At 39.9% G+C, this 26,612-nt stretch overlaps 1 protein-coding gene, 1 long non-coding RNA gene and 1 other non-coding gene across 4 annotated transcripts in view; 2 read left to right on the forward strand and 1 right to left on the reverse strand.

Annotated features, from left to right (window-relative positions):
* LOC132989517 (uncharacterized) overlaps positions 1 to 26,612 on the forward strand; it is a 216,555-nt gene that overhangs the window by 137,908 nt on the left and 52,035 nt on the right. The gene's annotated exons all lie outside the window — the stretch shown is intronic.
* sema3h (sema domain, immunoglobulin domain (Ig), short basic domain, secreted, (semaphorin) 3H) overlaps positions 11,334 to 26,612 on the forward strand; it is a 67,314-nt gene continuing 52,035 nt past the window's right edge. For both annotated transcript variants that reach the window (XM_061057204.1, XM_061057205.1), the window contains exon 1: positions 11,334 to 11,933. In XM_061057204.1, coding sequence (XP_060913187.1) covers positions 11,825 to 11,933 — 109 coding nt within the window. In that variant the 5' untranslated portion in view covers positions 11,334 to 11,824. The remainder of the gene's footprint in view (positions 11,934 to 26,612) is intronic.
* On the reverse strand, positions 17,110 to 17,182 carry trnar-ccu (transfer RNA arginine (anticodon CCU)). Its single transcript has one exon. It is a non-coding gene; the product is annotated as a tRNA-Arg (tRNA).

The raw sequence follows: 26,612 nt of genomic DNA on the forward strand, positions 1-26,612 counted from the left end.
TAACTGGTCACTACATTTATTTCAGTCTACACAAGAGATGTGATATAAATACCACATTGACTGACAAATGATACATAACATGGAAGTGTGTTAAAGAAAACATGCAAGGAGAAGGAAAGAGAAATTTGACATCATAAAGTTCCCTCCAAACTTGTGTTTACCATTAAAGGTGACATTATGCAATATGCACTTCATGTTTATCTAGAACTAATATGTGTCCCTAGTCTGTCTACAAACAATCCATTTATGAGAAAAGTCCATCCTCTCCATCTTTGGTCTGCTCCACTTTCAGTAACTGCTCAAACAGGCCGTTTGGAGATTTTCCACCGATCATTATTTGGACCATAGAAGTCCCCTTTTTGATTGGATGAGAGTCCATCCAGAGTCAGCCAATCATAAGGCCCAGTAGACAACATGAGGAATGGTTTACAGAGTCATCCACACCCACAATATCACAAAGTGTAAGAGATGATTTTGAAGGTAAAAAAAGAAAAACACTGCATATTTATAATAAACTGATACTGTAACAGGAAGTAGTTAATAATAAGACATGGTCACTATTATTCATTCCTCCATATTCAAGAGGTTTTGCTGCTTCTGGCCAGTAGCCAGTGGCTAGAAAATATTAGCTTGTGTTATGTTCCCTTTGCTAATTTCCACGGTTTGTTAGGTAAGTATGTTTTGTTTTACTGTCCTAAAAGTGTTTCAATAGTTATATCACAAACTTAAAACAAGAGGTTCACACATAAGATAAATGGAAACTAAATGTGTCATGTTATCTTGCAACTTGTAGTATCACTTTGAAAAGAGAGAGAGAACCCATATTTATATCATTATAAAGTTACATTTAAACAAAGGTATAATACTTGTCACTGGGAGGATTGCAGGTTGAAAGGCAGAAAGCACAAAGAGAGAAGCCAGCAGCCTCACTGTGAGGCCTCTGCATGCTGCAGAGGGAACAGAGTGAGTGGGATGTCGGGGTGAGGCGGATTCAGCATGTGTGGGATGATGCTGGAGTATGGAGAAGCTGCAAGTGTATGGTTGCTCTATAACCAACAGATAAAAAGACTAGTTGTGTAAGCCAGTGCGGAGGAGTGGAAACCTAGGAATAAAAACGGATGAATGTAGGAGCAGGATGCTGATTATACGGAGCATTCATTTATCATTTTCCTATAAAACAAGCTTCAATGCTCTACATGCAGCACAGATCTAAAGTTTTTCAATCAGACTGGCATAATTTACATGAAGTCACAGTTGTTTTTTTTGCCAGATTGAACCAAATGGGACAAAAGGAGGATATTCTACCCAATTCAACATTGATGTCCTTTAATGCATTTTTTTTAACAGAGAAAGAAAGGACTGAATACAGCTGTCAACATATTGGATCCATGGGAAGGACAAAATAAAATAAAGTATAACAGCCAATTTAATACAATATATTTGATATAAGGAGAAAAAAACTACCAACATAAAACTGTAGGGTTAACAAAGACAGGTAAAGTACAATTTTGGATAAAATGTAAACTAAGAGCTATAGTAGTTTGGCTATTAAAAATGAAAACAAATAATCAGTGGCACTTTTTATTCTAATTTAATTTTCTAAAGTGAAGATCTCAAGATCGTACAACTTCAAGCCTATACATTTTCTACACTCAGCTTTCCTGTTGGCATTGTTTCCATTGCTTACCACTCTGATCACAGGTCAAACTCTAGTTACACCTTATTACATCAGAGCTGTGCACAGAGTGACCTTTGGGCAGTATGATAAGAGGAGGAGAAGGGGGGATAGTAGGTAGGCTATAGAAAATGGAAGGATGGATGGTGGGAGGAATTGGCCTCTAATAGTGGCTTATAAAAGGTACTGTGGGTGGATGAGAGAGGAAACACAAAGTCAGCTTGTGATTTCCTGACTGAAAATGAGACCTTGTGAAAGCAGAGCCTTTTGTATAAAATACTAGACCATCAGCTAGATCAGTGTCAGTCTACTGGCCTCCTAGCTCATTTTAATGCATGCATTTTTCTTTCATGCTACATAAAATGCTCTTTGGAAGTGACGGGTATATAAAGCCCTTTTATTGATCACTTGAACCCAACATGTTGGCTTAATGCGTCTGCTGTTGTCCCCCACACTGCTTCACTTGGACAAAGCTACATTAAAAGGGTGTAGAAACGTTACAAACAAACAAACTAGATCTGTCCACAGCTGGTGGCAAAAATAGCCTATACGTCTTAACATTTGCCACCTTTGTTACAGAAACATCACAGGGTACAAGTTCACTACTATAGGTTGTTAAAAAACATTACTTCATCTGCCCATTGCAACTTCAATGCTCAGCTAGGGGAAATGACTGTGCTCTCTGGAGACATTCAGAACGAAACCAGAGTGCAAAAGGAAGGAAGGAAGCTCGTCACTGCCTCCTCCACCCAAAACTGGTGGCCGGGCCATAATGTAAGACACATCGCCGCCTCTGTTGCAACACTTCAAGAGGAATGAGTAAGAGGGAGGCTGCTGCTGCGGGTAGCGAGCCTGCCTTCTTTCTCCGCCTCTCTTCCTGCTCCTCCGGCTGCCGGCCGGAGCGAAGTAGCGCCCAGCGCAGCTGAACAGCCGCCTTTATATACCTGGCTATTTTTAGCCCCTCGCGAGCCCACTATATTTAACCAATATGAGCTCATCGCCCGCCCGCCCCGTCCAATGGGAAGCGAGGAAGAGGATGGGAGTTGTCCAATGGGAGGGAGCGACATGAGAAAGGGGAGCGAGTTAAACAAGAGCCTATCGACTGAAGTGAAACAGGCAGCGAGCAGGGGAGGAAGGGACGAGGATAAGAAGACAGACATCTCACTCTGCCGCCTTTTAAGAGTACCACATTTTCAGTTTGAAGAAACAGTCTTTGTGTTTTTCAACAGTCTCATAGGCTATTTTGGATTTGCTAGCGGAAACATAAACAGCTTTTTAAAAAGTGGCAATATATATTAACATTAATGGACAGGCAATAAAAACAATAACAATCACTTTTTTGGTTTCGTAGCCTATTTTATTTTTTACATTATACTCCATTGCTATATTCTGCCAAAGGTAAGCTGTGGTCATTCCCTCTGGTTGTCTGCACTTGTAAGCCGTGTTTCTTTGCATGGTCTGCCTGGTCTGTTTGATTTAGATCAGTTCAGATACTTTGAAGTCTGCAACACAAAGTTAAAGGTCATGAAAGGTGACGAGTCTGTCCCCGCTTCAAAGGTAGCTCCTACAAGGGGCCTGAATTTCTATGACATAGCCTGACCAAATGTTTGTCTACTTTTCCCACTCAGTATAAAAGTGGCCATCTCCAAAGGTTAATTCAAGAATTTTTTTTTTTGTTGGGTAAGGTTTAGTCTACACTAGGAGACCTAGAATACAATTACTCAACCTTCTGTCACATTGGATCTTATTTCATGTAAACCTCATTGAATTTTGACCAGTTTGTGAAAAAAAAAAACCCTTAAGATCAGAGGGATCCAGAAAACATAATGATCCAGTTTTTTTTTTTAACCTCTAGACATAGCCTATAACTCTACCTTTTACCAACAACTGTGATGTCCCAAAGCAGCACCATATTATTAAAATATATAATAAAATTTGGATCACTTACAAAAGTAGACCATTTGTATTAGCTCCTGCTTTTGTTAGGCATATTATAACCAGAATTAGGCCAATACATTAACATTGCTTATTACAGTTAATGTGTTGCATGGTGTTAAAATTACACGTTTTTGTTTACAGCATTTTTAAGGAACTGACATCAACAAGCCTACACTTGAAAAGTTTCAGTTGTCAAAGTTGTGAGAGTTGATTTGTGATCCCAGTTTTAGAAAAAAAAATCCACCATTGGTAAACATATGGTGTGACAAAGTACATTATAACAAATGATCAAAGTGGTGTTTAAAATAAGATTTTTATCCTCATTATACATTTAACATTGGTCTCAAACAAAAGTGAGTAATCATGGTTCGGATAAAAAACCCTGTGCTGGAGGGCCACTAAAAGCATAGGCTACATAGGCTTACAAACATCTTTCCATAAGAATTGTTACATTTCTTTTTTCAGAGGAGAGAGGAGTCATTGCTGATATTGTTTCAGAAGAGTTGGCCTTTAAAGACTATTTTATAATAACTTAATGTGTGTTGATAATTTATAGGCCTACACAACTTTGATCTAAGACTTGATCATTTGTGATTAGACGCTTGGAAGAAAATAAATCTGAATCCTCAGGTCTATTGTCTGTATGCTGGTTAATTGCATTTAGGGCACAGCGAGATGTAACTCTGTAAAAGGCCAACTGCTCATAGACAGATTTTTGAAATAGACGATCTTTGATGATGACTTTGGCGCTTTGGAGTGGTTGGACCGACTGCCCTGCCCCTGTCTGATGTGTAATATTTTGCTATGACTTTGGCCGTGACAAGGATTGCCCCGTGATTGTGAGTCATCCGTACACCCACCTATTCAGTTGTTTACCTAAATTTTATTTTTAGCTTTTTCGAACCGAAACACGACGCCCAATTACCCATCAGTCTGTTTCTGGTGGGACAAGGTTAGAGGCTTTCAACATGACACATTCCCCCTCCCCCTTAAAAACTCAAAGTTACTGAGTTGTGTTTCCCCGCGTTAACAGAATAAACACATGCCATTAAGCTTCCAAACTTTGATAACTTTAGGCGTGATGTTCTTATTTTATTGTAAACGTAGCCTACTGGCTAGCCATACAGTTTGGCACTAAGCGCGTTCCCGACAGGCGCGCCCCCATACAAAAGGTTCCAACACATCATGGCGGGAGCGCGCAGGACGGTCAGACCCACTCCCTTCCTATTACCTACTCCACCCTGGCATAAACCCCAACACATTTGTAAAAAAAAAAAGATTCATTCAAACTTCTCAAGAAGTGTAATACAAATAAAGCATTATAAGAATTATTAATTCTTTAATGCAATGCACATGCCCCAAATGCCTAAATTAATTAATTTAGCAATTTACGCCACCAAAGTATTATTACTAATTTTGAAAACTTAATTAGTCTACTATTGTGTGACAGTTTGAATACACTTCAACATTTAATAGCGTTCTGTACTGGGTTTATTTGTGTTTTAAACGTATTAAAAGCATATTCATTATCATACTGAAAATAAATAATCCCCATTTTTCATGTCCAGTTGACTATGGCCTACTGAATTTGCAATCGCGCACTGACCTCTAGTGGTATAAAGTCGTCAATACATCCTACCTGGGCTTATGAGAATTTATCTGGGCTTCCTCTCTTCTTCATTGACGCTATCACGGTTAGTTTTCAGAGTATCTTGTAAGCGAAGTTTGGTCCTTTTGTGCTGTTTAAGAAGAATGTTTAAAGAAAACATTATAATTTGTATACAAATCTCGCGTGATTTCAGTGTTTGAAGAGAGACACCCAACTGCGGGAAGAAACGTAAGATGGCAGCACAGTCCTACCTGTGTGAAGAAACCTTTTATTTCTCCACAAAATTCAGAGAAACGATAACAGTCACTGACCTTAACTTTGGTAAGATTTACTTAGCCTACATCTTTTTATTGAATATATATATTTCTCTAACTGTCTCAGTATAACAATAAAACACGAGAAGTATTGCCCAACACCCCAGTTCATAGCTTTATAAAGTTTTAAAGTGTGAGTCTTTTAGAGGCATCATAATCATTAATGAATCTCATTGTTGGAAACCTATGACTCATTTTACACTCTCAAAACATGACTTATTTCAAGCAAATAGCCACCAATACCTTTAAACAGCTGAATTGAAACAGCTTTTTGGGGTTGGGCTGCATATCACATAGGAAAGTTTTTACTACCATTTAAGTCATGATGTGCCCAAATCACCACAGGCACATCTATCAATCATTACGTTCAGCCACCTCAGTCCTTCCATTTAAAGTTTACTAAGTGCATAAAATACAGGACATCTCCATGGACAAGGATTAGATTTAGGATGGGGTGTAAAGAGCTCAGTGACTTCACACATTGCTCTGTGATAGTATGCCACCTTTGGCACCATTGAATCAGTTCTTAAAATCTTGGCCTTACTAAATTGTCTGTGGTTAATGGTATTGTAAAGTGGAAGCTCCCTACAAGGTTACAACAACTCATCCACATAGTGCTAGGGTAAAAAACTCAGAGCCAGGCCAACAACTATTAAAGCTGATATCTCAAATCATCCATTATCTGTTGCATCACTCACTAAACAGTTCAAAGTGTCTCATGGAGGTAAATCTGCTAAATCTGCTCACAGACTGTTCATGTAGTGCTACATTTAATTTTTTTTTCATTTCCCAGCACCTGCATATGTTGTGTGCACATGATGTGTGTCTCTAACACATACATGCTTCATCACCATGTTGAAGAATTCCGTCTGACTGGTGTAAATTGAGCTGCTTATTTACTCAGCAGCAGGTGGTCTTTTTTTTAGATTTAGTTTTTGGGCTTTTTGCCTTTATTTGATAGGAAAGTGGATATAGTATAGGAAACAAGAGAGAGAGAGAGAGAGAGTGGGGAATGACGCGCAGGAAAAGAGCCAAAGGCCGGACTTGAACCCAGGCCGCCCGATTGGAGGACTACAGCCCCCATACATGGGGTGCTACCTGTCTGCTAGGCCCTCTGCACCTTGGAAAGGTGGTCTATGAAGTTGTGACTAACTCTCTCTCAGTCAATGAACACAATTTGGATGTAAAGGTGCCAGGAGAATACTACCTTCCTTAATGGATAGTGCCTTTAGGCAGACAGGATTTATTTTACAGTCCTTCAGCAACAGACACAACATTTGATTTCCTTTTTCCAGAGCATTTCATTTCTTGAAATGTTGAGATGTGAGGAGAATTTCAAAAAATGTAACAAAAGGGGCGCTGGTGGTGCAGTGGTTAGTGCGCGCACCCCATGTATGGAGGCTGTAGTCCTCGGGCGACCCAGGTTCAAATCCAACCTGTGGCTCCTTTCCCGCATGTCATTCCCTACTCTCTCTTCCTGATTTTCAACTCTATCCACTGTCCTGTCTCTCAAATAAAGGCCCAAAAAGCCCCCCCCCCCCCCAAAAGAAAAAAAAAGTGCATCATTCATTATGAATTATTCTACAAGATACAATCCAACTTTGTGGCAGCAGTTTGATGAAGGCCCTTTGCTTTGCAAGCATGACTATGCTTCTGTGCACAAAGCTTGGCATTTGAAGAGCCCTGATCACAACCCCATTAAATGCCATTTAAAGGAATCAGTAAGTCTTTTGGCGGCTTTCTGATCTAACTAAGTGCTTGACCACACAATTGCTCTTTTGATTGAACCGGCACAAATTGCCATAGATGCCCTCCAAGTTGCTACTAATGGGGGAAGATTTCTAAATTGGTATCAGTTGTTTTAGAACGCAATGTGTACAACCCTCATCATATAGGTGGGATGGACAGGTGCTCATTGACTTTTGGTTGTACGATTTGCAATGTGAATTAGTGACATTAGGGTCCATGTCAGCCGAAAAAGGGGACCTGAATCTCATGAATCCAATCAAACTGAACAACAAAGTGACAATATGTGCTCATTAACTGCTCTATTCTCACTCAATCCATGGAAGACTGGGAATGTGCATGAGTAAATGGGTGTAATTGTGTGTGTCTATGTGGTTTTGCAGACAATAGCAGCGGTAAGATCTGATGGCAGTAATGATCAGAGCAGACAGAGCCCAGACACTAATTGACTAATTGACGTCACTTGTCAAGAGAAATCAGAGGCTTTTTTGTTTAAGTCAGCAGGGAGGTCACGAAGTGTAATTAACAAGCAACTTATTTGGTAAGATTGGCGAGGACCTTCTAATTATCCTTTCTAAAGGACACTTTGGAAGGTTGTAAGTCAGTTGTGTTTCTGGAGCAGAAAGTGACAAAACTGAGTTTCATCAATGGCCGCCTGACTTCTCCATTGTTTGCCCTTTGAGTGTAATGCAAGAGGCAACCAAGCAACATGGACCTTTTTGTTCTGTGGGCCATTGATCTGTACCACCTAAGGACATTCTGCTTCTATTTTAGTACTTGTGAAAGGCTGACTGGTGAACATTTATGTTTAGCTGTGTGGTATAGGTCATGACGGTTTCTTACACAGCTACTGATTCTATAGCAGCCCTTAGCTTGTAAATTAGTTTTGACTCATTGACTCACATGTCCAAGTGATGACAGTCACTTCCATTTTTGTATGCTTTCCTAATGCAGAAGAATGATTGCAAAATGCCAAACCATCGAACTTGTAACCTTTACACTTCAAATGTTCTTAATAAGCAGAATTCAAACAAGAAAGGAGACAGGAATATTCTTAAAGAACATCAGTATCTTGAAGTTCTGTTGTTCAGGATTTAGTGATACTTTTTATGTTTCCATTTTGTTTCAAATTTGCACGAGAACTGGCATGGGTGGTAAGTGTTGGCAGTGATAAGTCAAGTTTACTTTATATAGCACATTAAGAAACCAATAGGACCAGACTGAAAGTTTTGAGTCAATGCAGATGGTCAAATCTGCCTTAAATAACACATACAAGATATATATATATATATGTATATATCGTAATAAAATGAAATAACAATCAGAATCAAAGGAAAAATAGAAGTTAAAATAAATTCTAAGAGCCAACAAGAGAGCAGAAAGGTTCCGAAAATAAACTTGGAAATATGATAAGAGTGGACGTATGAAAAAAATCACGGGGAAACTGAAAGAGAAAATAGGTTTGCTGTTGAATTTTATATGTAATCCTCACACCAAGAGCAGGACTTAATGGTAAATGGACTTGAGCTTATATAGCACTTTTCTAGTCTTCCAACTACTGAAAGCACTCTTACACCACCTGTCACACCCACCCATTCAGACCCTTTCACACACTGATGGTAGTGATCACTATGTAATATCATCCATCAGAAGTAACTAATCCCATTCATACACCACCACTGAAGCAGCAAGAGAAATTCAGGGTTAAGTGTCTTTCCCAAGGACACATCAGACATGTTGACCAGCTGGGGATCGAGCCCTTGACCTTCCGGTTGAGAGGCAACCACTCTACCTAAATCTTGTTTGTTTTTATTTAACTAAAGAAAATTCCTCATCATCCACTATCTGTCTTGATGTCATTTAGTCAGTCAAAAACAAGTTGTTCAGCAAGCAGGCACTGCTGATACCAGTATCACTTATGTACAGTTTTGTCTCATTCACATAGCAGAGATACACAAGTTATATTAAAGATAAAGCAAAGGGGTAGCATGTGGAATGGAAATAAAAAGACTGATATTAAGCTGGGATGGTGGTGGTGAGGGTATTATCAAACATAGTTCCCTCTACAGGAAAGTCATCAACATCAATATTCAAAACAAAATGTGACATATCTATGCTGTTTTTATTGACAGGTGATGCTGGATCCAGTATTAGGCCACAAGAGGAACACCACAGCAATGACAGGTAAGAAGGGAAAGACCACTACTTAGACCAACACAATGAATGTTGGTAATAATAATAAAGTTTATGATAATAATGGCAAATAGGATGGTTACAATAAAATGATTTAGCGCCAAAAACACACCATCTTCAGGTGAAAACTAAAGTCTTTCAACATTTTAAAGGTTGATTTTTATGCCTTTATTTAGAGACAGGACAGTGGATAGAGTCCGATATCAGGGACAGAGAGACAGAGAGAGAGAGAGAGAGAGAGTGGGGAATGACGTGGGAAAGGAGCCACTGTTCAGGCTTGAATCCGAGCCGCCTGCTTGGAGGACTACATCCTCCGTACATGAGGCCAAGCACTCGCCACGACGACACCAACCGCGTTTACAGTTCAATTTGAATAAAAAATAGAGCCTGACCAATTGTTTTGCCAGCCGATAACATTGGTCGATATTAGCATGTCCAGTGATTATCAGTATCTGCTAATTTTATTGCAGATATGTGCCGATATTACTAGATGTATTTACCAATTAAATAGTATTTCATCTGAGTTTAATTGTATTACACTGGTAGTTCTCTTTCTGTCTGTCACCAGCAGAGGGTGCTATATGGATTACAACAAGCAATATCAGTCTGCAGAGTGTCAAGCTGTGATCCACGTACATGTGCAGTTACTTTCCAGTTGAGTGACCATCTTTTCAAGACTCAAGTATTTTGATAACTGCATTTAAGGGATCAATGCAATAAATGTGTATCTCTAAATCTATCTCTACAGATCGAACATAGATCTAAAAAAAGATATCGACCGATATATCGGTATCAGATTTTTTCTCCCCCCAATATCAATATCGATATCAGCCCCAAAAAACGCTTTTTGGTCCGGCCCTACTCAAAACATGAGATTTACAACAATTATGATATTTCATTTCCAGCCTAGACCAGACTTGTCAATCCAATGAATAATTATCCACTAAAAACATGTAAGGTTTTAGCTAATACCAGATTATAGGATATCTAATCATATCTTTCAAACTCTGGCTCATATTAAGAGAAGAAAAAACTCAATGGCAAACAAGTGTGGAGAATAAATCATTTAGGAATCTGAGATCTTCGGAGGGAATATATACTTATTCATTTGCACGCAACCTAAATTCATTATTTATCTCGGGGAATGAATAAATTGTCCCCACTGGCCTGTGATTGAACTGGAGCTGGTGAAAAATTCAGCCGCCTCTGCCGAACCCCAGTGAGCGTCTATTTAATGAAAACAACCGAGCAAGAAAGAGGACTCGGGATTTAATGATTGCATTTGGGATGGGAGTGGAAATGGAAGAAATAATGAGAAAGAGGGAAGAAAGTCAGGATGAGACTCAGGTTTGTGTTTTTACAACTGATGTTCAGATTTAACTTTTAAAACACTTTTTACAGATCTCTTTATTTGGTTCATAATGTTTATGTCTACATGTGCATTTGTGCACTCAAGTTTACCTGTAGAGATGTACAGAAAAACTTTCCTACTTGTTGCTCGTTGAATTGTCTTAATAATCATGGTTTGCTTTTTCTTTACCTTTTTTTATTAATCAGAGGAAATGAAAAGAAATAGCTGGAAGATTAAGCCAATTGGGAAAAAGAGGGCTAGAGAGGAAGTGAGTGAGAGAAACTGAGAAAATTAGAGTGAGAGGAATGGGAATACAGATGAAAGTTGATTTTGTCCCTCTCATTTCCACTTTAACTGGGTTTTCCTGGAGTCCTGAATAGGCGTGCATGCCTGCAGTCGTGTGTGTGCAGGGTGGCCACAATGATTGGGAATCCTTCTTCCTCCGCCTCCCTGAGAGAGAGAGAGAGAGAGAAATAGAGAGAGAGAGAGAGAAATAGAGAGAGAGAAAGAGAGAGTAGTCACACGCGGAGAAGAGCGGGACGAGAGAAAGAACAGAAGAGAGCTGTCAAGCTGCGAGGGAGCAGCGGAGAGACGTCTTAGTTTTTTTTCCTGGAATACATTTCCCCGTCCATCTCTGAAGCCCACACACACACACACACATACTCACACACTCTCTTTTAGACACACAGACACAAAGATATGAAACACACAAACACACAGACGGTAAAGTGTGTGTGAGTGCTTCTGTTACTCTCTTACAAGGAGCGCTGAATTATTTTCAGGACCTGGACTCTTTGGAGCCTGACTCACTTGGACTGTATGAGTGTATTCAGCATCTTTGTGACTCGGACTTGAACTCAAACTGGATTCAAAGAGTGCAACACTTTGGACTTAAGTGTGTATCAGCACATCACCTGAATGAATCACTGAGATTTTGACAGAAACTGTCTTGACTCTTGTGAGTTCAGGAGAATTTAACTCACGCGGTGTCTGTGCTCATGAGGAGGATGTATTGGCCGGTGACAGCGGTCCTGCTGGCCCACCTCGGGGCCACCTTAACAGGGGCGTGGAGAGCATCTCAACCAAGACTGCAGTTCACACACGCCGGTAAGATTAGCTTCTTTTCTTTATTCTACTGTTGTTAATGTTTCAAGTATTGCTCCACTCTCGCCTTCTTACATCTGTTGTGCGCACACACACACACACACACACACACACACACACACACACACACACACACACACACCCAAAGGAAGTGACAAGACTCATGCCCCTCTTGTCATTATTCACTTTTTCTTGTTCCTCTTCTATTGTTGCCCACACACTGCCTGGAGATAATGTGAGGAACAAATTATACCTTTGCCTTTTGCTCCCTCTTCATGTCTGCCTTTTTGTTTCTCTCTGACACTGCCTCACTTTCTCCAGCTCTGCAATCAACTCTAAAAAAATTAATTTTCCTCCAGTCGTCAAGTTTCCCTGCCCACCACCACCACCACCAGCACACATTCTCCTCTCTCTCTCTCTCTCTCTCTCTCTCTCTCTCTCTCTCTCTCTCTGTGCTGTTTTTCAGAAGTAGCATAATGTGTGTGGTTATCTTTTCACACCAACACTGTCATAATGTCAGAAGTTGTATTGCTAAAGTCAGCATTCAGAAATGGATAGAGCACATAACTGTAAGGGTGACTGTTAAGTGTATAAGACAACTTATTGGAAAATGTTTCTTCCTTTTTCCATCATCTCTCTTAGATTTGATAACATTTTACTCAGACTTGGTAATCACTGACATTTGGAAACAAGGTGACGTCTATACAACAAAGTCAGACGAGGCAAAGTAACACAAGAAGACAGTTTGTGAACAGGCCAACACACAGGCAGCCCTGTTGCTTATTTCTTCTTATTAGACTGGAAAACTATGTGCAAACACCATTAGACCAAGTAGAGTAGGGCAGAGTTGAACAAGGAGGCATGTCTGTATAGATGGATGTAGAGTTTAGATAGGAACTTAATTATTCATCTTTTTTTTTTCCGTTTACCCTGAAAAACTTCCTCAGACTTCTCATGTTCTTTGCCCTGAACTTTTTTTTAGAGATTTAGATGTTTTTTCCAGATCCTAAGTCTTGACTTGGTGAGTACAACATTATCATTATAGATAAATGGGCAAAAATAAGAATTTTGTTGTGAAAAAATTAAATAATGTAATTTTTTTTTAAAAATTGGTTCAAATTAAGGCCAGACCGATATGGGAGTTTTAGATCTTTCTTCGATCTGTAGAGATAGATAAAGATAAATACACATTTATTTTGTTGAACCCTCAAATGCAGTTATAAACACTTGTGGAAGAGATAATGAAGACAAGATAGTCACTCAACTAGAGAGTAACTGCGCATGTACGTGCATCACAGCTTGACACTCTGGAGAGTGATAATGCTTTTTGTAATCCATGTAGCACCCTTTGCTGGTGAAAAAGAACTACTTGTTTATTATAATGTTACTCAAATTAAATGCTATTTGACTGGTGAATAAATCTAGTAGTAACAGCGCATAACTGCGATAAAAATTAGCCGATACCGATAGACACCGGATATGCTAAAATTGGCCGATATTATTGGCTGCCTGATAAATCGGTCGGGCTCTAGTTAAAAAATTTTATTGTCAGTGTTTTTAATATCAATGCATGCAATCCAAATCAGATAAAAAAACACTCTTATATCGGGAAGACTTCACATGAGGCCATGTTTTTGAAATTAAAATCTTTTGCCAACATTTATCAAGATTCATTTAGGCCTCACTTCCGCGGGCAGACTCCCTGTCACAAAGTGACTGCCCGACAGCAAAACCGCCCTGTCAGGATTCAAAATCAATAGTCCATGTGTGTAAGCCTCAGTTGTGGCCAACAAAGAAATGATTATCTGATGGCAGAAATCCCAGATCCTCATCACCACCAAATTAATTTTGCTCTGGCCCTGGGCCAATCAGTGCACCGCAGTGAAATCCATGCAGCGGTTGGTAGAGGAAAAACCTGCAGAAAGATAAGCAGTACCACACGTTTCTCCTTTTCCAAGTAAAATATGTAATCACAGCTGACTTGTGAATTGGTATTATCATGTATTTCTTCTGCCTGTTGCTTCATGAACTTGTTAATAGCCACCATGCAGCATGTTGCATGAACACATGTTGCTGGATCAACATGCAAGCGCAGAACAAGGATCGCAGTAAATCCTGCTATTGTGTTTATGCATGGTTGAGTTTGGAGGCGAAGGTCCTCTGAGAGACTGAGGAGGCGCTGCATGAGCTGCTAATAGTTGTTGGTGTTTGTTATAACGCTGTGGGAAAATCCACGCAGTGGGGAAAATTCTGACAAACTGATGGACGCTGTATGTGACGACTCTCTGAGATTTAGTGAGGCATTAAACCCCGTCAGTCTCAACAAACACATTTGAACTATGTGTTTGGTGTTTTGTTGCAATGAGACAGCAGAGATCTGCACCGTATAATCAACACAGGAGTGGAGATTCTTTCTTTTACGTTCTCAGCTCTATTTACATCAAACTCAAATGAAAAGCTTTTGAGTTTAGTTACAGTGAGATAAACTCTTCTCCCTTTAATCATGTTTACCAGACACACTGTAGAATAAGAAACCAACCGATTACACATTCTTACATAAGCCGGAACACAAAGGGTTTGTGAAGTAGATGTGATAAGGCTGAAGTCGACCAATCGTGACCTAGAAAGTAAAGAGAGAGAGAGAGAGAGAGAGAGAGAGAGAGAGAGAGAGAGAGAGAGAGAGAGAGAGAGAGAGAAACCTTGTCGGATTCTCCCAGGTGGGAATCTAGCTCTAATGAAATCTGAATGTGGAAATGTAAAGCACTTCTCAAGTAGCTGGGAGTGTGTGTGTGTGTGTGTGTGTGTGTGTGTGTGTGTGTGTGTGTGTGTGTGTGAGTGTGTGTGTGTGTGTGGGGGGGGGGGGGTGTGTGTGTGCGTGCGTCTGTATGTCCTTGACAATGTATGTGTATGTGGTTGAAAGTGCTTGAATGAATTGCTGCATAAGTGCGTTTTTCTGTTTAACTCACTTTGAAGATGAAGTGTGTGTGTGTGTGTGTGTGTGTGTGTGTGTGTGTGTGTGTGTGTTTGTGTGTGTGTGTGTGTGTGTGTGTGTGTGTGTGTGTGTGTGTGTGTGTGCGCTTCCAGCATCTCTGCCCACCTCAGTCTTTGTTGTGTGTTCTGCTAATGTGAATCATCACGTCTTTAAACAACAGGTTTTAGTTCTGTGTGTGTGATTTATTTTTACATCACAGAGAGAGATCAAACACAAAAATAAAATGTGTGATGTGTGTCCACCGTCGTATTTGTTCCTTTTTTTTTTCTATCTCTCTGTGGGAGCTCCATGCAGTGGTCAGTTCCCTTCTCATCATTTTCTCAGACAGTGGGAGATTTTTTTTCTTCTGTGAAACTGCTGTAATTACAAGAAGATTTCAGTTCAACTTAAACACTTTGACCCACAGGGGTTGTTTGTCTGTTTAGAGAACCTGTACATTTCCCCCCCCTTCATCTATTAAGCTCACAACTCATTGATAATCCACTCATCGGACATTGTAGTGATGGTTTTCAGCCCATTTCTGCAGAAAAGTGGATCATATAAAAGCTGTGAAGCGCAAACCCAACATGTCCCAGTGATCAAAGTGATGATGCAGAAAATATAAGGATGGATTATTCAAAATCTACCTGATATCAGACGAATGTCAGAAAAAAATGATAGTATTTTCTGAATTTATCAACTCAGCAAACAAAGGAGATACACTGCTGTAAAAGTGTTGAAGTGCTGTTTCACTTCCATGCTAGTCAACCCTCTGAAAAAGATTTTCAAACTCAGCATGATATTAAAAGAAATTTGGCTGTGCAATGTATACTTCTGCAGACTTAGAACCAATAATTTAGCCGCTTTTATTTCCTCTCCTGGCTGAGAAACTGCTCCAACCACTGTGCTTTTGAAAACTATTTGAAACCACATTCTGAAATCCGTCAAAGTGAAATGAGGCTTTTCACCTGCCAGCAGCAGAGTACTATTTGATTTCAACCCACAAGCTGAAATGGGAAGTTTCTCGTTATGCTGAAACTGATTTGAGCTATATATACAGATGCTCAAATTGTGTCATGTTAATATAAAGTGCATTCACTGATGTCAGTGAGCACTGCAGAGGACACATGTCCAGGACTATATAATGTCCAACAGAAATAGAGGAGCTGGTCACAGCTGAAAGAAACAGAAACAGTGGTGTGAAAGAGATTACTAAATAATTTAAGGATCCCAGAAAAAAAATTCAATCTTAGAAACATTTCCAATAATTTTCAACAATAAGAAACATGTACATGTTGTGTCTGTATTGTAATGAACTAGCTCTTTAAATCAGTGAAGTCAGGTGAAGATTCTTTTGATTTCTGCTTCTTGTAGTCTGGTTTTATTGATTCTCCTCACCAGCACTAACAGACTTGACCAATTGTGCCATTTGTGAACAGGCAAACAAGACAATTTTCTAAAAAATGTTCCAGAATTTGAAACACAAAAGCTTTAAAGTACTGACAGAGCTCCTCTATTAAGGCTCCCTGTGGGGCTTTTGGACCTATAGTTACTTGTGATCAAGTGGGCCGCTCTTCAGAGCCATAATTCGGCCATAATTTCGGAACCCATTGGCTATTATCTGACAACGATAGGCCTATAGCCTCAGAGAGGCTTTCAGAGCTTTCTTTAACTGTTTACATACAGAGAAATTCTGCTCATGACTTTATTTTCTGTATATTGTCATTCTTTGCAGTTTCTCAAACAACTTGAGAAGGGAGTTGGGATACAATGATAGCTGTATTTAAATGCAAATTTCTTAAAATAGAGATTATTAAAGGTAAATCATATTGAGATGACAGCCAATGGAAGCTGGGATTATATTCAGCTCTTTTTCTGTCCACACAGTATTTTTCTGTGCAGTCAAAAGCTGCTGAAACACTTCTGGGCAGTACTACTTGGACTACAAACAGAAAGGAAAAACCTTTCGACTCCTAAAAGAATTGCTTTGCCTAGAATCTGTTGTTTATAACTACTTTTTACAGTCTTCAAAGGTCTCACTATCAACCGGCAGCAGTAATACCTCTCTCTCTCTTAGTCCAACCTGCTGCTGTGAAATACTGAGAGCAGTGGTATTAGTCAATTCAGAACACTCCTACCCTGATTTGATGCCATTGAACCATTTTGAACATAGGATAGGAGGATAGGATAGTACTTAATTGAAAATGTCACCCCAGATGGGACTCGAACCCACAATCCCTGGCTTAGGAGGCCAGTGCCTTATCCATTAGGCCACTGGGGCTTCTGACAATGACGTTTTAACATACAATCAGTGACAATGTGAGGAAACACAATGCGAGGCATATTCAATGGCTCTCAGTGACACAACAATGAGCCCTGAGGCCGCTGTGACAGAGAAGAGATGAAAAGCAGGACAAAGAGGAGATCTACTGAGCTGCAAAACGTTGACAAATGTCAATTCATTTAAGTGCACAATTTAAGACCTTTCTCTTTTTGTCTTTAGATGGGTTATCAAAACACTTTACACATAACAATGATTTATCTTGATTTGGCTTTACCAGGTGAGGAAGGTGTTTTTAACAAGCTGCATCATGGGAAGTGTAGGATGCATAGTCTTTGGAGCTTGAGCCATATCAGGGACTACAACTCATTGTATCTCAGGCTCATCAGTGCATCCATTTTGACCATTCTATTGACAAATCAGGATGAATGAAGTCCCCCGGCCTGCAACATAACAACTATACACTTAATGTAAAGTAGATCTTTTTAAAGTAGCTTTAACAATGACATCTGTCCAAATCATGTTTTCATGTTTCTATAAAGTACTGCAATGTCTTGTACACTTACTGCAGAACAGTAACAAGTACAAAGGTGCAGATTGTACATCCTGTTTAATGTTAGAATACAGTTACAAATAAAAGTAAAACTGGGACACTGTTGTGTTTTACCATCTGCTGAATTTATAGCAACTGTGAACTTTATTCTTGACACGGGTGTAGTGGAAATGTTAGACATCAGAACTGGCCGACTAATCCTGACCATGAAGGTCTGACAGAGAGGTCCTCAAACTGTCCGAGAGAATTGTTCTGATTAGTAAAGTGCAATCAGACTGACTGACTGACAGGACATCTTCATGTGTCTGAAAAAAACCCAGCTTTGAATACTTACACACATGCCTGATTACCTCCTAAACCTCCACTTACTTTTAATGACTAAATTATCCAAGTTTTCCAAGAATACAGGGGGTGGGCTAAACACACACACACACACACACACACACACACACACACACACACACACACACACACACACACACACACACACACCAGTGTAATGTGTCCATTATCTCAGCCATTAAGTGGACATTTGTGCGATTTTCTTGACGATAAAGGGATGGATACCATCTCTGTACTACACAGACTAGCACACCAAAACACATACACACATTCATGCAAATACACAAACACACACACATAGGAAGGCATTTTCATGAAAACAGTTGCTTACATAAACATGCCAGGTAGTGAACAACAAACAGAAATAATGAACTGATGGCATAGGCCACATTAAAGAACACACTAAAATGAAAAGGCAGCCACACAAGCAAAAATGAGAGGCTGAACACACACCTACACACATTCTGTACATTCACATAAGAAGTCGGAGGTCTTATGCAGTTTGAGTTTTTCCATACATTCAAACCACCAAGCCTGAGAGCAGCCATAAACACATTTATCGTTGGATTCAGACTGCTATACACACAAACATAAACTTACACACCGACTGTAACCGCTGTATAGTTAAATATGCAGCTGTTGTCGTAACATGACAATATAAGGATTCATCCATCAAAGTCTCAGAGGATCTTTGGATGGTTTATTAAGTCAGTGTGAATCTATTTCCCCCACATACAGACGGACTCATGGTTTATTCATACTGCATTCACTTTGTGAGATGGGTTTGCTGTAGATTTTTAATGTCGTTTAGCTGAAGAATAGTATCGTATTATAACTGCATATGAGTTTGTTTGAGCAGAGACGTTGGATTTGACCTTAAACGTCTATAACGCGGGTTGTTTGTGATCCAGACATTTAAACTTGTCCCTGCTTTTTGCTCACATTCATCCTGGACTAATGCCCAGATTATAATGTAAATGTAAATGAGTACTTTCCAATTTCACGCTATTAGCATGCAAATTGCTTAGTTATACCACACAGTGGATTAGCTCAATATTGTCCAGATGCTTGTTTGCTCATGTGCATGGTTGTAAAAATCAATTTAGATTTCTTTAGAGAAGAATTGGTGTTGAACAAATAACCACTGTAGTTTGAAACATCCTCATCTAATTTCAGTTGTGTCCATATGTTGTGACTTTATGAAGCACTAAGGGAATGTTACCCCAGCTACAAAACAATTTAGCCAATGTATGTAGCCATAAAACAGCTGCTCCAGCAGAAAACGGGATGAGGTGACTGCTTTAAATGTCATCATCCTTGCCAGTAGGTAATAGAATTACTAGTCAGTTAAACAAATTATTAATATTCTGGCCCTAGACGCCGGTCAAGTAATGATCAAATTGCAACACAGCCACCCACTAGCTGGAGCTGCAGCCATAGACTAGCTGTAGCTAATGGGCCTGTGCTCATAGCTCTACTACCCAGATGTAAACAAGCACAGTAAACGGAGAGCGTCTGGAAGGAGCAGCACGGTTTGGCAGTATTTTCTTCTAGAAAATGGAGACATAGCTCTAGAAAGGATGTGTCAGGTTTAACTGGCATATCAACCTTGATCACATTTATCATGGGCATGTGGATGGCTGTGTCTGAAACCACATACTAAAGTACTGCCTACTACATACCCAAACAGTATATACTGCATACTGCCTACTTATCCGACCGTTATTATGCACATCACTAATCTAACACAGGTCGGTGTTTCTGACAATGCATTACTGAAATGACTAAACATGTATTTTGTAGATGTAAGATAAAAGCAATTCTAGTTCTTTAAGAACTAATGGAATGGAGGAAATTTCATTTTTCGAGCACCAAATGTACACAGCAGGTGTCTGTAATTCGTCAGTTGATTCATTCACATGGATTCAAAGTGCTTGTTATTTTCTCCTAGTCCAGGAGAAAATGTGATGAAACTACGATTAGGTGAAGTTTTCTACAGCTGTACCTCGGTTTGTTTATTATTAACAAAGTTGTATTTGATCTGTTCATGCATTTCTTTACAGCATTGAGATTTCAAGTTATGAAACATGTACAAATGTATGTCGTACATCCTCCTCCTCGTTCCCCAACCTCACCTTTCTTTTCTCTCTGTATACTAATAAAACACAAAAGACTTCACAGTGATATTGAAAATCAGGAGATATTTCATTATTCATTTATTCTTTCAGATCTGTTTCTATCTAGGCCAGTGCTTTCCAGGCTCAGGGCTGAGGATGTTGCTGAGATGTGGATTTCACTGGAACTGTTATCTGGCACAGCATCAGGCTATTCTCTGTTATTAATTTTAATGGAAGCAGCCCCCAATGGTGGCGAAACTGTTGCCTGTCATTATTGAAATCTAACGACAGCTGTTTCTCTATCCCACCCTTTGGAAAAACTCAAGAACGGCAATTAGTTTCTCCAGAAGGGGACCTTTTTGAAGATTGTACGAAATACAATTTTGGGAGGACATAAAGTTTAGCTGTGACTTTGGCTCTCTGCAGTTTAATTCACTTTCTGAATTTTCTGCAGCAAAACTTTCAGTCCTTACTTTGACATAAAAGCCCCCTGATTAAGGCGCTTGTGCTCAAGGCTCTTCTCCCCTCTCTGGACAGAGACAGAGAAAGGAGTCTAATTACGGCCCTGTTTTGGCAACAACAGCCCCTGACAACAGTGGACATGCTGTAGATTTACCCTCGAGAGGGTTTCTGGTGTTAATATTTGAGGCTATCTTTAGCCTGAAGCCTGTAATTAAGCAGAAAAACCAAGCATCACATTTCTTCCGTTTCCCTTAAGTATTAATTTGCTCTAATCTTCCCTGCCGTCAAAAAGAAGGAGATGATTCTCACCTCTCCTCCCAGATTATTACTGTGTGTCAGCATTTCCTTCCTGTATCACTTTTCAAGAGGTACAAGGAAAGTTTGCAGTCCCCAGGAAAAAACTGAAAACGGAGTCAGGTCGCCTGCAGTTCTTTAAGAACTAATGCAAAAATAAATTGGAGGCATTGAAGTTTTAAGAGTTGTATAAGTTTAAGTAACCCTGTTCAGCTTCTTGGGGTTTGTTTCTATTTTCAGCTTACTCACTACAGCTGCATCAAGAAGCTTGATCACAAAGGAACACTTCACTTGTTTGCCAGCTGGAAACCTGAAGTACACAGGATCAATGGCAATAAGTCTAACCAGGAGTTTAACTCATTAGCTCTGGGCCAGAGGAGGCTGGAAACGCATGACACATAGTGTGTTCTCATTCATAAAATGTCAATTTCCGTGCTGCAGATGGCCTAGCGGTTAGGCTGCGCCCCATGTACTCCTCCAACCGAGATGCCCGGGTTTTAATCCGACCCATGGCTCCTTTCCCACATGTCATTCCCCACTCTCTATCCACTATCTAAATAAAGGCAGAAAAGCCCCCAAACAAAAATTCAAAAGAAATAAAATGTCCATTTCCTACAATGATTGTGAAAAAAAGTAATTTAAAGCGAATGAGTACAAGCTAACTTAAAAGAAGGTTAACAATGGTCTCTAGGGTCCAACTTCAGATGAGTACTACGTGGTCACGTGTATGACAAATCTGATCTTTAACCCTGGTGTTGGTGATCTGACGTTCCCAAGGTTGCGTAAACAAGAAGAAGCCACAAGAATTTGATCTTCCCTATTTTGGTCAGTAATGGAAAGATCAGACAATGGCCACAAAAGGCTGGAAGTCAGACTTCCTGTTCCTGTTTAAAAGAGCAGGACTTATCAGAAAATAGAGAGGATGTAAAGGGACAGATAGGAGGATTTTATCGTCCGGCTAGACTTTAAAGTAGGGATTCGTCATAAAGTAAACCCTCAAAGCTGACCGTAAATATGAATCTGAACTCCCTGTAGACATCATGACCATCCATTACCTTCACAGGACAGCTACTTCTCTTTATGGTTGCCCATTTTTAAGATGAAGAGATATAGTTATTGCCCATTTGCCAAAGCAAATGTCCACCAAGCATACCATATGTCTGACATGCTTTGAGGCTGAGCCAAGAAGTTTTTAGCAACAGACAATTTAAGGACTGCAGTAGTAATTCACTCTGAGGGGTCAACTCTCAAAGTGTTGTTGTAGCTCAGTTTAAGTTAAATTTATGTTGATGGGTTTGCTGCCGAGTATCAACTAGTCTTTAAAGAAACACAGTAGTTATTTTGTTAAGTATCTGTCACCAGGGCAGGACACCGAAGTTGATTGTTTTATCTGTGTTGGTTTCTTACTCAACAAAATATTTAATATAATTTTTATATATTTTAATACAAAAAGGAATAATTACTGATTCTATGACATTCTTTGGCAGAAGTCTTTCTTGGATTGGAAGGAGCAATATGTAAGATATCTACTGAATTAAATCATAAAGTGTCCTTACTATATGATCAGACAGTAAGTTAAACATGCTATGTTGAAGTGCTGCTTCTCTGTAAACAGTGCAGCAGCCAGTATGTCCTCCAAAGGTTCAATTCCGAACCGGAGTTGTCTGTTTTTGTTTTGACCAGAGAAAGCCTTTTTGGACAACCCTTGGTTTGCCAGATATGAGACCAGTTATCCCGGCAAACCAACAGGTGTTACAGCGATGGAAGGTGGCAAGCTAATTGGTTCAGATATTGATTTTACCCAATCTAAAAAACCTCAGCATTTTTCTAAAAAGCTCCACGACCAAAAAAGAAGAAAGGTTTCATGACTGATGCAGAGCTGGCTAAACACTGAAGCTACTTCGTCCACGACATGGCAACCTGCCTGGCATGGCAACCTCTCCAATGATTGGAATTTAGACTGTGGTACCAATTTGAAATGCTACGTGTCAGAGTTACCTATCGCTCCTTTTAGGAAGCACAGTCTTTGTTCAGGAAAAGGGACATGGTTTAAACTTCTGAAAACATTCCTGGAAATTAAAAAAGTTACTTTAACCCAGACTAATGATGATGCCACATTTCTGTTACAACCCTAAAGGGGGGTGATGAGAGCGTACCTATACTTGGTGTAGACTGGATTACCTTCATGATTAAAGAAACTCACCATTGACTGCTGATAGGAGTCTGCATAGTGTTTCTAATACACATTTGGTGCTCAAGATTAGGAAACAACTAGGCTAGAGCCCTTGCTCTTTTCCAAGAAGATTTGTCCATGAAGTTGTTGCCAAAACACTTAACCAATGACATTGTTCCGTACTGGGCGGCTCCCCCACGAGACTGTTTGTTACTGTGTGATTGTGAAGCAGAGAAAACAATGAGGGTTCTCAGTGAACCTTCTCTTGGATAAATAAAGACCGAAAAAAAATGTGAATAAAAAGCAAACAGAGAATGGACTCGTTTGCAGAAGCATGGCGACCCAGGTCAAGCCGTCTGATGATGATGAATAATCATACACGCCGAGGTCGAAGGTTAAGCTGTCCACGTGGGTCTGGTCTGTCTGTGACACAGTCCAGATGCAGTTTGTTGAGTGTTGGGATATCGTTTTGCTGTGGTATGTGTTGTGTGTATGTGTGTGGCCCTTAAAAGGGTAAATGTATTAGAAGTTTTGCAGTCCATGTGGAACAGTTACTGAGCAGAGATTAGCTTGTGTGTGTGAGTGATGACAAATAAATGTAGTTTCTGAGGCTTATGACTTACTATACACCATGGATCACCTGATCTGACATGACTGTCCAGCCACACCCATCCCGAAAGACATGAAGGTAGTACTGTGCGATCTTGTCAGACTGAAAGATGGACTGTGGGATTTTATAACTGCATGCATGTTGACATGTGTGTTAGAAAGGAATTTGTGCATTACTTCACATGAGTGCCCATCTGTGTGCCTATAGGCTTTGTTCCCAGGCTTCCGCAGGCCTCCTGTTGTAATTGCAACAGTAATTGGTGAAGTGATAACCCCATTTCCACAGGAAATGTGCCCCGGTTTCCTCGCCCCCCGTCACCAACAACCCCCCCACCCCCTCTGAGCAGCCAACGAAAAAAACCTCCCAATGGGAACGTTGCACCAGACAGCTAAAGTTCCCCGGGGCCTTAGGAGTAGACAAACAGACGGAAAAAGACAGACATACAAACACAACTACACACATGTTGGGGAGCCAACAAACACTGTCCCATGGACATTGTTCTAGGATGTAATAATTGGATAGATTAATGATAAGTGTCGTCTGTGTGTGTGTTTGGGTTTAGAAACAATAATAACTCACTGTACAAAAGCAGCAAAACAATGTGTCAGTCCCAAGAGTATGATGACAATTGAAAGAAAGACTTGACTCTTTCATCATCCTTTCTTTTCTGTATCTGATACAAAAGTTATATTTCACTCTGCTCGCACAAAACTCTATCCTTAGAGGACTATTCTCATATTTTACATGATATGTGTTTCAAGTCCTGCAGGCAGCTGGAAAAGTTTCCTCTTGACAACTTTTCAATGTTCAAAATGAGAACTCCAGCACATTGACGAAATCAAAAAAATGTTTTAGTTTGTGCATTCACAAGAGATTTCTAATAACATTTCACATATAGTGCAGGTCTAATCTGCACAAAATTAATCCGCTGATAAGAAAGCACCTCACACAGTGGCACTGGCAGAATGCTCAAGCAGAACCAGACTCATTGGTAGACAGCCATCTGCTGTGACATGTTGGGGCCCAGAAAGTGGGATAGAGGGAGGGGCAGAGAGAGGTGAGAGAGATGAATGATAGACAAATACAAAGCAGACATTCAGACAGACAAATGTACAGAAAATAAACATTTTCTTAACGATTAAGGGGAAAGCAGTGCTGAGCCCTGCCGTATGCCTAATGGATAATTAGCAGTCTGGGCCTACAGTTTACCGCTCCACTTTCCTCTAGTCCCTGCGCCTCAGCTGCAAGCCCCACCTTTACAGTCATAGCCAGCAGACATATTGAACAACACTGGATATATATTTTTATTGCACACAGGATCAACCAGAAATCTTTACTGACACGTATATATTCTGAAGCTGTTTTGACTTCAAAATAAAAAAGGATTCTTCATTTGTCATTTATCAAGAGTGTGCTTTTTTAGATTTACCATCAAATGACACATATGATTTCCTAACACTGCAACAGTTGACTGTACAATGACACATCTAAATCATCTCTGCTGTCAGTTAATACCGGTATCTGCTCAGGATAGAGGATAGCACAGTGAAGAATTATTCACCCGTTTATAAACTAATGAAAAGAAGGTGTTAGCGACATCATGTTGCTCAATAGATATAGAACTTAATTTAATCTTTGTTAGTTTCTCTGCCTTGGTCTTTTCGGTCAACTACCACTTTACATTTCTCTTGAGTAAAATAATGCAGATCATGCAGCTTCTGGTCATCTTACGAGAAATGATCGTGGGTACAGAAAGGTAGGTTGAAAGGTAAAACGAGGTCAAACACACACACACACACACACACACACACACACACACACACACACACACACACACACACACACACACACACACACACACACACACACACACACGCTCACAAACACAAACAGCTGTCTTGTTGCTCCCGGCAGCAGGGTCAGTTGAGTGGCTCTGCTGAAAAGTAATGTGTGGATACGAAATCAAGCATTAAGTCGGAAGTTTCATCAGGTGTAGTGAATTTGCTCTCATAAATGTGAGGTGATATGGGGTATTAAACTCTTAACACTGCTCTTGTACTGACCATTAAATATCAGTGTACAACCTCAGTGAGTGTTGTTAATGGAGTGTAAATATTAATGGAAGAAGCCTGAGTTATGTCACCCATCTGTTATCGCAGGCGGCTTTGGAGTCCCATCGTAGGTGGTCGCCATGCTGGAAATACTGTCTAAGCTGAGCTGGATAGATTTTATGTAACTGAATGATTCCATACTGTGTAGCCTTTAATGCTGGCTATCTGCTGAAGTATTCATGAAGATTAAATTAGCTTGTAATTAAGTTAACTATTTTCTATCATCATTTTAATGTACTGCACGGCATGAAAATTAGATCATGCTTACAGTGCTTATGATTTATTTAAAAAAACTGTCAAAACCAAAGCTAATTGTTTGCCTGTATGCTGTATGAAGTCTCTGCTCATGTGCTGGTGTGTGTGTTCATGAGTATGCTATGTGCATATGCATGTTTGTGGAAATGTGTGCTGGTGTGTGCATGTGTATGTGTGTGCTTGTGTATGTGTATGGTGCAGTGTAGGAATGTTCTTAGCTGTATCACACGCCACACATTTTCTCTAATCACATCAAGGTCCATCAGAGCTCCCATGACCAGCAGCCTTTAATCTAATGTTCACCATGGATAAAAATACCTACCACACACACACACACACACACACACACACACACACACACACACACACACACACACACACACACACACACACACCAATGGACACATATGATTGCACAAACAGTATTCAAACAAAACAGACACTCACAGAGGTAAATGTAGACAGGCAGGCTCTTGCACTAACATAAAGGACCCATTCACGCACAGACATTTT

The sequence above is a fragment of the Labrus mixtus genome, chromosome 15 (assembly GCF_963584025.1).
Source record: "Labrus mixtus chromosome 15, fLabMix1.1, whole genome shotgun sequence".
NCBI lineage: Eukaryota > Metazoa > Chordata > Actinopteri > Labriformes > Labridae > Labrus > Labrus mixtus.